The sequence below is a fragment of the Myotis lucifugus genome, unplaced genomic scaffold, assembly GCF_000147115.1.
Source record: "Myotis lucifugus unplaced genomic scaffold, Myoluc2.0 scaffold_210, whole genome shotgun sequence".
Classification (NCBI taxonomy): domain Eukaryota; kingdom Metazoa; phylum Chordata; class Mammalia; order Chiroptera; family Vespertilionidae; genus Myotis; species Myotis lucifugus.
In genome coordinates, this window is record NW_005871258.1 from 2,232,973 (window position 1) to 2,246,833 (window position 13,861).

At 42.4% G+C, this 13,861-nt stretch overlaps 1 protein-coding gene across 1 annotated transcript in view; it reads left to right on the forward strand.

Annotated features, from left to right (window-relative positions):
• The window catches only part of LYG2 (lysozyme g2), a 15,516-nt gene extending 1,896 nt beyond the window's left edge, over positions 1 to 13,620 (forward strand). The window contains exons 2-6 of the mRNA XM_023761474.1: positions 455 to 549; positions 9,616 to 9,756; positions 10,868 to 11,064; positions 12,069 to 12,207; positions 13,502 to 13,620. Coding sequence (XP_023617242.1) covers positions 455 to 549; positions 9,616 to 9,756; positions 10,868 to 11,064; positions 12,069 to 12,207; positions 13,502 to 13,620 — 691 coding nt within the window. The remainder of the gene's footprint in view (positions 1 to 454; positions 550 to 9,615; positions 9,757 to 10,867; positions 11,065 to 12,068; positions 12,208 to 13,501) is intronic.
• Positions 13,621 to 13,861: the final 241 nt, after the last annotated feature.

Below are 13,861 nucleotides of genomic sequence, written 5' to 3' on the forward strand. Positions count from 1 at the left end.
TTCGATGCTGCACAGGTAGTGTAAGGCCAATGTCATATTCCAATCATCTTAAAGCAGTGGTTCCCAAACTTCCCTATGCAGATTTTTATTTGGCTTAAAAATCAAAGATCTAGATTCCATGTGCTGGCTAAATTCCTGCTGGCAATGCTGGTTAAGTGCAGGTTCTTTGTCCTTATACCTAGATTCTGGCTCAACAGACCTACTATGAGGAGCCTGAGATAGGCTCCCCCCCCCCCCCAAACATAACAAGGAACACTTCATTGCTGTCATCCCGGGAAACTCCAAGGGCTTTAGGAGCTCTGTTGATGAAGAGCAAATGTATATTTCTTTTAAATCACAATAATCACAAGACTTTTATGATTTCTTCCTGAATCACTCAGTACTAAGATGACTTAAAACTAATACGAGTGAGTTTATTTTCATGGTCCTTGACACCTGCTGGACTCTGGAGCAGGCGCTGTCGGCAGGACTGCGTGGTGGTGCCTTATATCTGCCTCCTGAAGTCCTGTTCACCATCTCCAGAGGCTCAGCTTCTGGAGAAGCTGAAGGGTATGTTTCCAGGCTGAGTGAGAGAGGTGTGGAGTCCAGGCTGTTGACATCAAATCTTGGTCCATCTTGTTCTGGCTTCAGAGAAATAAGACAGTTGCTAATGAGATTGGTGCCACTGTGTGCAGTTTCTGTCTCTTGAACGCTCTCATTCAGAGCTCTTGTTCCTGGTCTTGTTTTTACTCTACAGGCACATTGGGTTCTCATTTTTTCAGGACATGGAATCTAGATCATTGATTTTTAAGCCAAATTTGGACTTTTGACTCTGGAACCCTAATCTCCGTAGCAAGTTACTCTCTGGAATCAATTTCAGGAAAAGGGTCATTGGCAAATGCCATGATGAAGATGTGTAATCAGGAGGAAGTGTAACTGGTATGACACTTTGAAACGTCTCCACAGGGTGATCTTGGTCTTGGCTTGCTTCTAATTCCTCTTTGGGTTTTTATATTTTCTGGACACGGTGCCTACATCTTCTGTCTTCAAATCTGGATTCTAGACTCCTCAACGTTGACTTCTAAAACATACTTTGGTTTGGTAGCATGTCCTGGGTAAGGTTTTTGGCTGAAAGCTTTGATGAGGATTTTCAATTGATCTTCTGTGAATTGGATGCAGCTTCACCTACAATTAATTGCTATGGTCTGGTTTGGAGAGTTGTCTTGGGCCATGTTGGAAGCGAGTCATGAAATCTCAGCCTTCAACCAGACCAAGATAGGCATTTTTTTTAAATGTATCTTTATTGTTGAAAGTATTACAGCTGTCCCCCTCTTTTTTCTCATTGACCCCATCCATCCTCCATGCCTTCACCACACAATTGTCTGTGTTCATGGGTTATACATATATGCATGTAAATTCTTTGGTTCATCCTCTCCACCCACCCACCCCTGCCTTTCCTTTGGGATTTATCAGTCTGGTCCATGCTTCTATGTGTTTGGACCTATTTTGTTCATCAGTTTATTTTGTTCATTAAATTCCACATGAGTGAGATTGTGTGATACTTGTCTTTCTCTGACTGGCTAGCATAATACTCTCCAGGTCCCTCCATGCTGTCTCAAAGGTAAGAGATCTTTCTTTTTTATAGCTGCATAGTATTCCATGGTGTAAATGTACCACAGCTTTTTTTTATCCACTCATCAACTGATGGGCATTTGGGCTGTTTCCAGATCTTGGCTATTGTAAATTGCATAGCTATGAACTTAGGGGTGCATACATTCTTTCTGATGGGTGTTTCAGATTTCTTGGGATATATTCCTAGAAGTGGGATTACTGGATCAAATGGCAGTTCCATATTTCATTATTTGAGAAAACTTCATACTGTTTTCCATAGTGGCTGCACCAGTCTGCATTCCCACCAGCAGTGGATTAGGGTTCACTTTTTTCCACATCCTTGCCAGCACTTATCATTTGTTGATGCTAACCATTCTGACAGGTGTGAGGTGATACCTCCTTGTCATTTTAATTTGCATCTCTTTGATAATTAGTGACTTTGAGCATTTTTTCATATATCCCTTGGCCATCTGTATGTCCACTTTGGAGAAGGGTCTATTTAGGTCCTTTGCCCATTTTTTAATTGGATTGTTTGTCTCCTTTTTGTTAAGTTGTTGACTTCCTTATATATTTTGGATATTTGCCCCTTACCAGATGTATCATTGACAAATATGTTCTCCCATACAGTGGGCTCCTTTGTCATTTTGTTGATGGTTTCTTTTGTTGTGCAGAAGCTTTTTATTTTGATGTAGTCCATTTATTTATTTTCTCCTTTGTTTTTCTTGCCTTAGAACAGTGGTTGGCAAACTGAGGCTCGCAAGCCACATGCCGCTCTTTGGCCCCTTGAGTATGGCCACGAAGTTTCAATCGCACTGTACGTGCGCGCCTGCACGTGGTATTTTGTGGAAGAGCCACATTCAAGGGGCCACAGTTTGCTGACCACTGCCCTAGAAAATGTATCCACAAACATATTGCTACAAGAGATGTCTGAGATTTTGCTGCTTATGGTTTCTTCTAAGATTTTTATGATTTCATGACTTACATTTAAGCCTTTTATCCATTTTGAGTTTATTCTTGTGTATGGTGTAAGTTGATGGTCTAGTTTCATTTTTTTGCATGTGTCTGTCCCATTTTCTCAATACTATTTATTGAAGAGACTGTCTTGACTTCATTGTGTGCCCTTACCTCTTTTGTCAAATATTAATTGAGCATAATGGTTGGGTCAATTTCTGGGTTCTCTGTTCTGTTCCATTGATCTATATGCCTGTTCTTGTGCCAGTTCCAGGCTGTTTTGATTACAGTGGCTTTGTAGTATAAATTGATATCTGGTATTGTGATCCCTCCAACTTTGTTCTTCTTTCTCAAGATTGCTGTGGCTACTTGAGGTCTTTTTCTGTTCCATATCAATTTTTGGAGTATTTATTCTAAATCTGTGAAATATGCCATTGGTATTTTAATAGGAATTGCATTGAATCTATAGATTGCTTTGATGTTATTTCTACCAATCCATGAACATGGTATATACACTTGTTTATATCTTCTATCTCTTTTTTCAACATCCTGTAGTTCTCTGATTATAGGTGTTTTAGCTCCTTGGTTAAGTTTATTTCTAAGTATCTTAATTTTTTTGTTGCAATGGTAAATGGGATTGTTTGTTGAGTTTCTAAGAATTCACTATTGGCATATAAAAATGCCATTGATCCCTGGACGGTTTGGCTCAGTGGATAGAGCATTAGCTCATGGACTGAAGGGTCCCAGGTTCATTTCTGGTCAGGGGTACATGCCTCGGTTGCAGGCTCGATTCCTGGTCTTGGCTGGGGTGTGTGGGGGAGGCAGCCAATTGACGTGTCTCTCTCACATTGATGTTTCTCTCTCTGTCTCTCCCCTTTCCTTCCACTCTCTCCAAAAAGTCAATGGGAAAAATATCCTTGGGTGAGGATTAACAACAACAACAAAATGCTGTCAATTTCTGGGTGTTGATTTTGTATCCTGCTATATTGCCAAATTCACTTATGAAATCTAGTAGTTTTTTTTGGTGGAGTTTTTAGAGTTTTCTATGTACAATATCTGTCATCTGCAAATAATGAGTGTTTTACGTCCTCCTTTTCAATTTGGATGCCTTTTATGTTTCCTTCTTCTCTGATCACTGTGGCTATGTTGAATACTATGTTGAATAAGTGGTGAAAGCAGACATCCCTGCCTTGTTCCTGTTCTTAGGGAAAATGGCTTTAGTTTTTGCCCATTGAGTATGATGTGTGTTGTAGGTTTGTCATATATGGTCTTTATTATGTTGAGGTATGATCCCTCTATTCCCACTTTGCTGAAGTTTTTATCAAAGATAAGTGTTAGATTTTGTCAAATGCTTTTTCTGCATCTATTGATATGATCATGTGATTTTTTTCTTTCAGTTCATTTATGTGATATATCACATTTATTGATTTGTGAGTATTTTACCAGCCTTTCATCCCAGAAAGAAATCCCACTTGGTCCCGGTGTATGATCTTTTTATTGTATTGCTGGATCCAATTTGCTAATATTTTGTTGAGGATTTTAGCATCTATGTTCACAGGGATATTAGTCTGTAATTCTCTTTCTTTGCAGTGTCTTTATCTGGTTTTGGAATTAGGGTAATGCTGGCCTCATAAAAAGAGCGTGGAAGTGTTCCTTCCTCTTTGGTGTTTTTGAATAGTTTGAGGAGGATAGGCGTTAGTTCTTCTTTGAATATTTGGTAAAATTGCCCTGTGAAACTGTCCAGACCAGGGCTGTTGTTTGCTCGGAGAGTTTTGATTACTGCTTCTATTTCCTCAGTTGTTATTGGCCTAGTCAGGTTTTCCGATTCTTCCTGATTCAGTTTTGGAAGATTGCATTTTTCTAGGAATTTGTCCATTTCATCCACATGGTCCATCTTGTTGGCATTTAGTTATTTATATCATTTTCTTACAATTTGTATTTTTGTGGTGTCAGCTGTTACTTCATGGCTTTCATTTCTGATTTTATTTATTTGGGTCCTCTTTCTTTGTTTCTTTTTTTTATTTCTTTGTTTCTTAATGAGTCTGGCTAGAGGTTCATCAATCTTGTTTATCTTTTCAAAGAACCAGCTCTTGGCTTCATTGATCTTTCATATAGTTTTTTCAGTCTCTGTCATTTATTTCTGCTCTGATCTTTATTATTTCCTTTCTTCTACTTACTCAGGGATTTTCTTGTTGTTCTCTTTCTAATTCTTTAAGTTGTAGGGTTAGATAGTTTATTCAAAATTTTTCTACAGGTAGACCTATAGTGCTATGAACTTCCCTCTCATGACTGCTTTCACTGTGTCTCATAGATTTGGGGTTATTGTGTATTTATTTCCAGGAAGGTTTTTTCTTTCTTTCTTTATCTCATCCATAACCTATTCATTATTTAATAACATGCTATTTAGCCTACATGTGTTTGAATGTTTTTTGAGTGTTTTTACTGTAGTTGATTTCTAATTTCATGCCATTGTGATTCGAGAAGATGATTGATCTGATTTCAATCTTGAACTTGTAGAGACTTGTTTTATGTACTAACATGTGGTCTATCTTTGAGAATGACCCATGTGCACTTGAGAAGATTGTATATTCTGCAGCTTTGGGGTGAAATGTTCTGTAAATGTTAATTAAATTCATTTGCTTTAGTGTGTCATTGAGTCAGTTTCCTTGTTGGTTTATTGTCTGGAAGATCTATCCAGTGACATCAGTGGGGTGGTAAAGTCCCCTACTATGACTGTATTGCTGTCAATCTCTCCCTTAAAGACCTCCAGAAGTCTTTTTTATATACTTATATTGTGTGCAAACATGTTTACCAGGGTTATATTCTGTAGTGACTTTTGTTGTCTCTTGTGATGGCCTTCATTTTGAAGTCTGTTTTGTCAGATATGAGTTTGCTATTCCAGCTATTTTTCGTTTCCATTTGCATGGAAAAAAAATGTTTTCCCATCCCTTCACTCTCATCCTGTGTGTCTTTTGTTCTGAGGTGGGTCTCTTGTAGATAGCATATAGTTGAGTCATGTTTTCTTATCCATTCAGCCACCCTATGTCTTTTGATTAGAGCATTTAATCCATTTACATTTAAGGTTATTATTAATAGCTACTTATTTATTGCCATATTTTATTCTTTATGCCTATATTTTTCTCTCTCTTTATATATATACTAGAGGCCCGGTGCACAAAAATTTGTCCACTGGCGGGGGGGGGGGGGTGCCCTCTCACAGTCTGGGACCCCTCGGGAGATAACGATGTGCTGGCTTAGGCCAGCTCCCAGGTGGCAGAGGGCAGGCCCAATCCCTAGGTGCAGCCCCTGGTCGGGCTCAGAGCAGAGCCAATTAGGGGGTTGGGGCGCTGTCTCCTGTCACACACAGAGCAGGGCCCATCAGGGGGTTGGGGCACTCCCCCTATCACACTCAGGGCAGGGCCGATGGGGAGGTTGGGGCGCCGCACCCTGTCACACACAGAGCAGGGCTGATCAGGGGGTTGGGCCTGACACTGGGGTCAGTGGAGCAGCGAGGCCTCACTGCCCCTGTGTTAAGCAGAGCCACGAGGCCTCCCAGCACCGGGATCAGTGGAGCCGAGAGGCCTCCTGGCCCCTGGAGCAGCATGAGTGTTTTACGTCCTCCTTTTCACCCAGAAATTGACAGCTATTCAACATAGCCACAGTGATCAGAGAAGAAGGAAACATAAAAGGCATCCAAATTGAAAAGGAGGGTGTGTGGGGGAGGCAGCCAATTGATGTGTCTCACCGGGATCAGTGGAGCTGAGAGGCCTCCTGGCCCCTGGAGCAGCATGAGTGTTTTACGTCCTGGCCCCAGGAGCAACTCCCTGATACTTTTATAAAGTATTTATAAAAATAAATACTTTAAGTTAATGGTATCCTTTTTTCTTCTCTCACTAAACAAAGGCTATTGTTAATCCCAGTGCTTACATCCACATAAGTATTTGTGTCAGAAGTACCTTAAAATTTCTCTCAAAGTTCCAGCTTAAAATATAGTAGCAATTTTGTCTGCTCTTTATCTCCTTTAGTAAATAGATTTGAACAGTCTCAGGATGTAAAGTATAGCACAGGGAATATAGTAAAGAATCTTGTAATAACTATGTATGATGTCAGAAGGCTACTAGATTTATGAACAGAGCAGGGTGGATAGGGAGGTTGTGGCCCCCCCCCCCCTGTCGCCCCCAGAACAAGGCTGATCAGGGGGTTGGGAGCTCCCCCCTGTCATGCATAGAGTAGGGCCGATTGGGGAGTTGGGCACCACCCCTCTCACACACAGAGCAGGGCCCACCAGGGGGTTGGGGCACTCCCCCCTGTCACACTCAGGGCAGGGCCGATGGGGGGGTTGGGGCACCACACCCTGTCACACACAGAGCAGGGCTGATCAGGGGCTTTGGGCGCCTTCCCCTGTCACACACAGAGCTGCAGGGCGATCAGGGGGTTTGGGCTCTGCCTCCTGTCATGCTGCTCCAGGGGCCAGGAGGCCTCTCGGCTCCACTGATCCCGGTGCTGGGAGGCCTCGCGGCTCTGCTTGACACAGGGGCAGTGAGGCCTCGCTGCTCCCCTGATCCCAGTGCTAGGAGGCCTTGCTGCTCCGCTGATGCCAGTGCTGGGAGGCATATTACCCTTTTACTATATAGGATAGAGGCCTGGTGCACGGGTGGGGGCTGGCTGGTTTGCCCTGAAGGGTGTCCTGGATCAGGGTGGGGGTTCCGCTTGGGTGTCTGGCCAGCCTGGGTGAGGGGATGATGGCTGTTTGAAGCTGGTCACACCCCTTCAGGGTGGGGGTCCCCACTGGGGTGCCTGGCCAGCCTGGGTGAGGGGATGATGGCTGTTTGCAGCTGGTCATACCCCCTTCAGGGTGGGGGTCCCCACTGGGGTGCCTGGCCAGCCTGGATGAGGGGATGATGGCTGTTTGCAGCTGGTCACACCCTCTTCAGGGTGGGGGTCCCCACTGGGGTGCCTGGCCAATCTGGGTGAGGGGCTGAGGGCCGTTTTCAGGCTGGTGGGCAACTGAAGCTCCCAATCTGTCCTTTTTTTCTTTTTTCTTTTTTATTCTGGGATTTATTTACCTTCTATGGCTGTCACTGGAACTGAGAGCCGGCTTTCTCTCTGAGGCTCGGCTCCAGCTCTGAGACCTCGGCTGCTGATAGCAGGTATCTGGTTTGTTTGGGTTCTATAATCGAAACACTGTTTCTACTCCAGCTCTGAGGCCTGGCTGGCTGAAAGCAGGTTTCTGGGGTTTTTTTTTAGCTTCTATAATTGTAACAATGTTTCTTAGATTGCAAGCTCAGAAGCCAGCAGCGGCAGGCGGGGAACGTTGGCTTCCTCTGTCACTGAAGCAAGCAAGCCTCCTGTTCGCTTCAAGCTGCCTGGCTGCCGGCCGCCATCTTGGTTGGCAGTTAATTTGCATATCTCGCTGATTAGCCAATGGGAAGGGTAGCGAAGTTATGGTTAATTACCATGTTTCTCTATTATTATATAGGATATATATGTATATCTTATTATTATTACAGTAGCCCTTTAACATTTCTTACAGTGCTGGTTTGGTGGTGATAAACTTCAGTCTGCACTCCCAGCCCCCACACCTCAATTGTACATGTGATGGGTGTCATAGGAATTCATCCATTTAGTCACTCACATATATTTCCCATACACACTGTAGGCACAGGATGCTACACTGAGGGCGGTGTGGAGAGCCGAGATGATGGTTCCTGTTCTCTGTATCACAGCAGAACCCATGCTGCTCAGAGAGGCGTATTGGCTTTGCCAGTTCTGCTGCTTTCATGAGCGGGATAGGCTTTCTCAGTGTCCCGAGTTTACTTGCTAGCTCACTGTCGGACTGTGGGTCCATTTACGATTCCTTTCTTGCCTGTGTGTAGATGTGAGAGAGCAGACTGTGACTGTATTTTTCTTTTGATGAGTTTTTCTTTTTAAAAAATTAAGGAGTTTTAAAAACTTAATCTTTAGAGTTGCTTTGTTTTCCTTTTAAAATAATATCGGTAAGGATGAGCTCCATTGTTTGTGTGCCAAATTCTAAGAGTCTCTCTATACTGTCAAGTTTATCAGAACTAGGCCAATGGCCTATGGTGAATGGATAAAATCCACTTCTCTATTGAAAACACATTTATAACACCAATTAAAACAACACAGTTTTTTTTATGTCAAACATTTTAAGAAATATAATTTCCAGAACAAATATTTGTAGCCTTAAGGTACAACTCAATAATCCTAGGAACTATTAGAATAAACTTTTCAACTTACAGAAAGCTCTTTATCTCCTTTAGTAAATAGATTGAACAGTCTCAGGATGTAAAGTATAGCACAGGGAATCTAGTAGAGAATCTTGTAATAACTGTGTATGATGTCAGAAGGGTACTAGATTTATCAGATGATCATGTGGTACGTTATATAAATGTCTAACCACTATGTTGTACACCTGAAACTAATATAATAAAGTATATCAACTGAAATTAAAAAATAAAAATGTTTTTAAAAAATAAACAAAACTTAAAACTAACTAACTAAATAGACTTGGATGGAAACTCACTTCATATGACAAAAAAAAAGTAAAAATAGATTTAAGTTACATTTTTATAGTACGTTAAATTTTATTTCCAATTAGATCTAGATAGAAACTCAACTTCTCAGCAACATGATATAAAAATAAATACTTTAAGTTAATGGTATCCTTTTTTCTTCTCTCACTAAACAAAGGCTATTGTTAATCCCAGTGCTTACATCCACATAAGTATTTGTGTCAGAAGTACCTTAAAATTTCTCTCAAAGTTCCAGCTTAAAATATAGTAGCAATTCTGTCTGATCTAGATTGCACTAAATGGTTTTGAGATCTTGCACAATGTTTAGAATTGTGTTGTATTATACTTTTTAAGGTTGGAGTAGAGTGGGAAGGGGGAATCTTCTGTTTTGTCTGATGAGCTATTCTAGGTCCTGAGCAGGTCCTTGGGGAGAACTAAGTCTATAGCTTTTCCGTAGGTTTAATAATGCTCATTATAGCAACTCAAGCAATATTTTCTCACAGGCTTTGTGTGAATTATCATCCCCCTCCCCCCTCTCCAGGCACTTCCAGGGGCTCTTATCCTTTTAGTCACTCAGTGAGCCCTTATCTGCACCCCCGCCTGTACCGCGGCTGCTATGGCGACATCATGACCATGGAGACTCCTGGGACTGCCTGTGATATAGCCAGGTTGATTAACTGCGGTAAGTGAAAAGCAAAACAAACATTTGGCTTGCCCCCTTTCATCATTTTCAGATTCTTTCTTAGAAAAATAGCTTCATTTTGGAAAAGTATAATCATCATTATAGTATTAATGTTGAAATAAAAAATGAGAAGAAAACAAAATTCTGACCAACCTAACATACTACTTATTTGCCCTCCCCCCATTATTTCCAAACTTGTCCAGATGTTTATTTCTACATATTGAAATGATTGCCTCAATGAGATATTAAATTCTGGCTTTGCCTTTTTGTTTGCTGTTGTGTTGCTGCCTGTTAGAGCAGGAACATGGTAAGCAAGTCTCTTGTTCTTTGTATGTCTTCACTTTTGTAACTTGCAAAAGTCTTCTTCCTGTTATCTCAGTGCCAGAGCGTCAGAGCTAGAAGCAACTAGGCCAGCTAATCCTGCCTTCCCCATTTACAGACCAGAAACCGAGGCTCAGCAAAGGGGAGACTTCCGCAGGGCCTGGAGCTGAGTAGTGGCCGACCAGACTCAAACTTAGGTTGGCTGACTTCTAGACTAGGGAGCTCCCCAATGCAGCAGTGTGGCAGGAAACAGAAAAACGAGGGGGAAAAACAGACATGGTATCTGTCTGAGGTGGTGGACCTTTCTGTGTTTATAGAATCAAAGGTTAAAACATGTCCTAGTGCCCTGGCCGGTAGCTCAGTGGTTAGACCACCGGCCTGCATCCCAAAAAGTGGCGGCTCAGCTCCCAGTCAAGGGCATGTACCTGGGTGCAGGTTAGAACCCCACCACAGTCAGGGTGTGCAGGAGGCAACCAGTCAATCTGTTTTTCTCACACCGATATTCCTCTCTTCTCTCTCTCTCTCTCTCTCTCTCTCTCTCTCTCTCTCTCTTTCTCTCCCTCCTCTTTCTTTCCCCACTTCCTTCCTTCCCTCCCACTCTCTCTAAAAATCAATGGGAAAAATATCCTCCAGTGAGGATTAACAAAACAAAACAAAAAACCACAAAGAAGAAACCATGTCTTAGAATGACTATCCCAAGCTGTGAGGTGCAGTCATGGGCTATGGCTAACTTATCTGAAAAGGATTCTCTTCTGGATTAGAGGAAACAATTTATTTTCCATCCACTTAGGGATTCGTGGTTCTGAAATGTTTGCTGAAATGGATTTGAGGGCCTTAAAGCCGTACCAGACTCTGATCAAAGAAGTTGGGCGGAGGCATTGCGTGGACCCCGCCCTCATTGCAGCCATCATCTCCAGAGAAAGCCACGGCGGAGCTGTCCTGCAGGACGGCTGGGACCACAGGGGCCTGAAATTTGGCCTGATGCAGGTACTTAGCTGGCAACTTTCGATTAGCCCCACTTCATCCCTCCCTGCAGAAGCTCAACCCACACTGCAAGCTGCTTGCAGTATTTCGAGGCTTCAAAACACCCTGGTACTTTAGCACAATTTGTACTGTGATTCCTGTAATGCAGCTTTGGTATTTTATTTGAGATTTATCAGTTCTTGGATAACTATAAGAAAGTATTCTATCAGTTTCATAACTACAATGTGCAATAAATAATATACAATGTACTTACATTGAGAAAATCTTATAAAGGGCATTTATACTGGGGTTCATGAAGTAGTCAATTTCATCCATGTGGATCAAAACACTATTATTAAACCCCATGTAACCCAACTTGTTTCTTCTTTCTTTATTTTTTTAAAATATATTTTTATTGATTTCAGATAGGAAGGGAGAGGGAAAGATAGAAACATCAATGATGAGAATCATTGATCGGCTGCCTCCTGCACACCCCCAACTGGGGATCGAGCCAGCAACCTGGGCATGTGCTCTTGACCGGAATGAACCTGGGACCCTTTAGTTTGCAGGCTGATGCTCTATACACTGAGCCAAACCGGCAAGGGCCCAACTTGTTCTTTAGACAAATTGGAAGAAGATCCAAATGATCTGGATATCTGTTTCCAGGTTCAACTTTATATGGTCTGTAGAAACCCAGACTTTTAGCCCCCAGTTAGAAACAAATTTGTATTTTGACTGAAAACATGTAGAATTTGGGAGCTGATGGATTGAAACAACTTTTCCATTTATTTATGTACGTATGTGTGTCTATTAGAGTGCTGACTGAAACTGGGCCACATCCACTCCTCCCAAATCTTACTTTGTTTCTCTGACTCTGGTTTCTGTGAAAGAAAGCACTGCAGAGTTGATTATGTGGGGGGAAAGGACAGGGAAGGCCGGTGAACTTGAGCATAAAAGGGAGAAATCAGGAACAGCAGAAAAACGTGTTTCTTCATTCAGATGCTGCCACTGCTATTTGAATTTTCTAGCTTGATAAAAACATGTATTACCCTGTTGGCACCTGGGACAGCAAAGAGCACCTTCTGCAGGCTGTTGGGATTCTGACAGACAGAATTAAGGCAATCCAGAGAAAATTCCCCATGTGGAGTGTGGACCAACACCTCAAAGGTAGGCCAGATCCTGGTGGTTTGTTTAAAAGAGCTGAGTGAGACCCCTGCAGACCAGATGTATGGTGGCCTCCCGGGGAGCGTGCCCACCAGGTCAGCGTGGCCTGGGAGGAGCTGTGGAAAGTGCTCTCGGAGCCCCTGTGTTACTGAGCGGTCTTCCTTCCCCGCGTTCCTTTCCCTCCTGCCAGATGTTGGGGTTCTGATTATACCTCTCGCTGGTTATCGAGCCATTAAGGGATGCCTTGCAAGTGAATGCAGTAGTTTAAAAGAATATGCTTGCCTTGCTCTGGTAGGCTTCTTTCCTGATGCAAGAATTAATCAATTCCTGAATTGTTTGAACAAAATTTTACTCTGTGAGCTTTCCCAGCGACACCAGGGCTTCAGGTACTATGAGATGTCCAAGTGGAGATCCGTACCTGGCTGATCACAGACCATGACCCAGACGGAATTAAGTCACTAGCTTCCACTAGAAATGTGCTATTTTTTCTACATTTCCTGTCTCTGTGAAAGGCACCATCATATGTCCAGTCATCTCTAGTGTTTTCTGAGGCTCTCTGGTTCCTTCTCTCTTCACATCTAACCACATCAATTCTTATTAAGTCTATCTCCTATAAGCCCATGGTCTGTATCTACCAGTACTTCTCGCCTTCAACACGTGGTGGCCTAATTTAGAATAAACAGTTTCTATCTTCTATTTCAAGGTCCGTGAAGGCAGGGATCAGAGGCTTTTTTCTCTGGATGTAAGAGTGGAGTACACTTATGTTAAACACATAAATAACTATTAAAGATTCTAGGTTTAATACACATATGCACAGACATGCTTATTATACACATAACCCTACCAAGAAATGATTATCTCTGGGTAGCACTGTGCACTCTGCTCTCAGTGTGGCACAAATCCTGGCACATAGTAGGTGCTTAAAAATGTTTATTGAATGAATAAATGAGTGAATAAATGAGTGGATTATTAAATGACTGAGAGAATATAATGAGCATTCTCAGACTTCTCAGACTGAAGATTTGCTGGGAATCTAGTTTTGTAGACCTGAACTACATAAGACTTTTTAAGCAAGAAAAATAAAAGTATTTTAAAAAGAGAGAGAAGGAAAGCTACTTGGGTTTTCCCCATGGTTTTTGAGGTAGCACATCCTTTTAGGAGGGGAGGGAGGGAGAAGGAGGGCCTGGAACTGCCTACTTTGGAAGATTTGCCTGGAGGGCTGACATCCTGGGAATGGTCATATCTTATTCTTGCGGAAAGTTAATATTTCAATCTGAACCTCTGTGTTTCATTTCAGGTGGTATCTTGGCCTTTAAGTCAGGAGTCGAAGCCATTGCCACCCCCTTGGACATAGAGGCTGACTTGGTCAATGACATTCTCGCCCGAGCTCAGTTCTATAGGAGACACGGCTTCTAGGCAAAGCGCTGCACGTGGGCCAGGTTGGCAGGTGCTCAGCTGGCCCCCTTCGCAGGGTTTGGTATGGTGTGTTGTGCCAACGCTGGCAGAGGAATGGTTGCAACTATGACAGAAAATTCACTTCCCAACTTTTAAAATGCAAATAAGCATTAAAAAATAAAACCTGCCCAGTTCTCAATATGGTTCCTATGAAATGTGCCTAGCCAAATTCATAATTATTTTGTAGTAAAAGTGAACATCT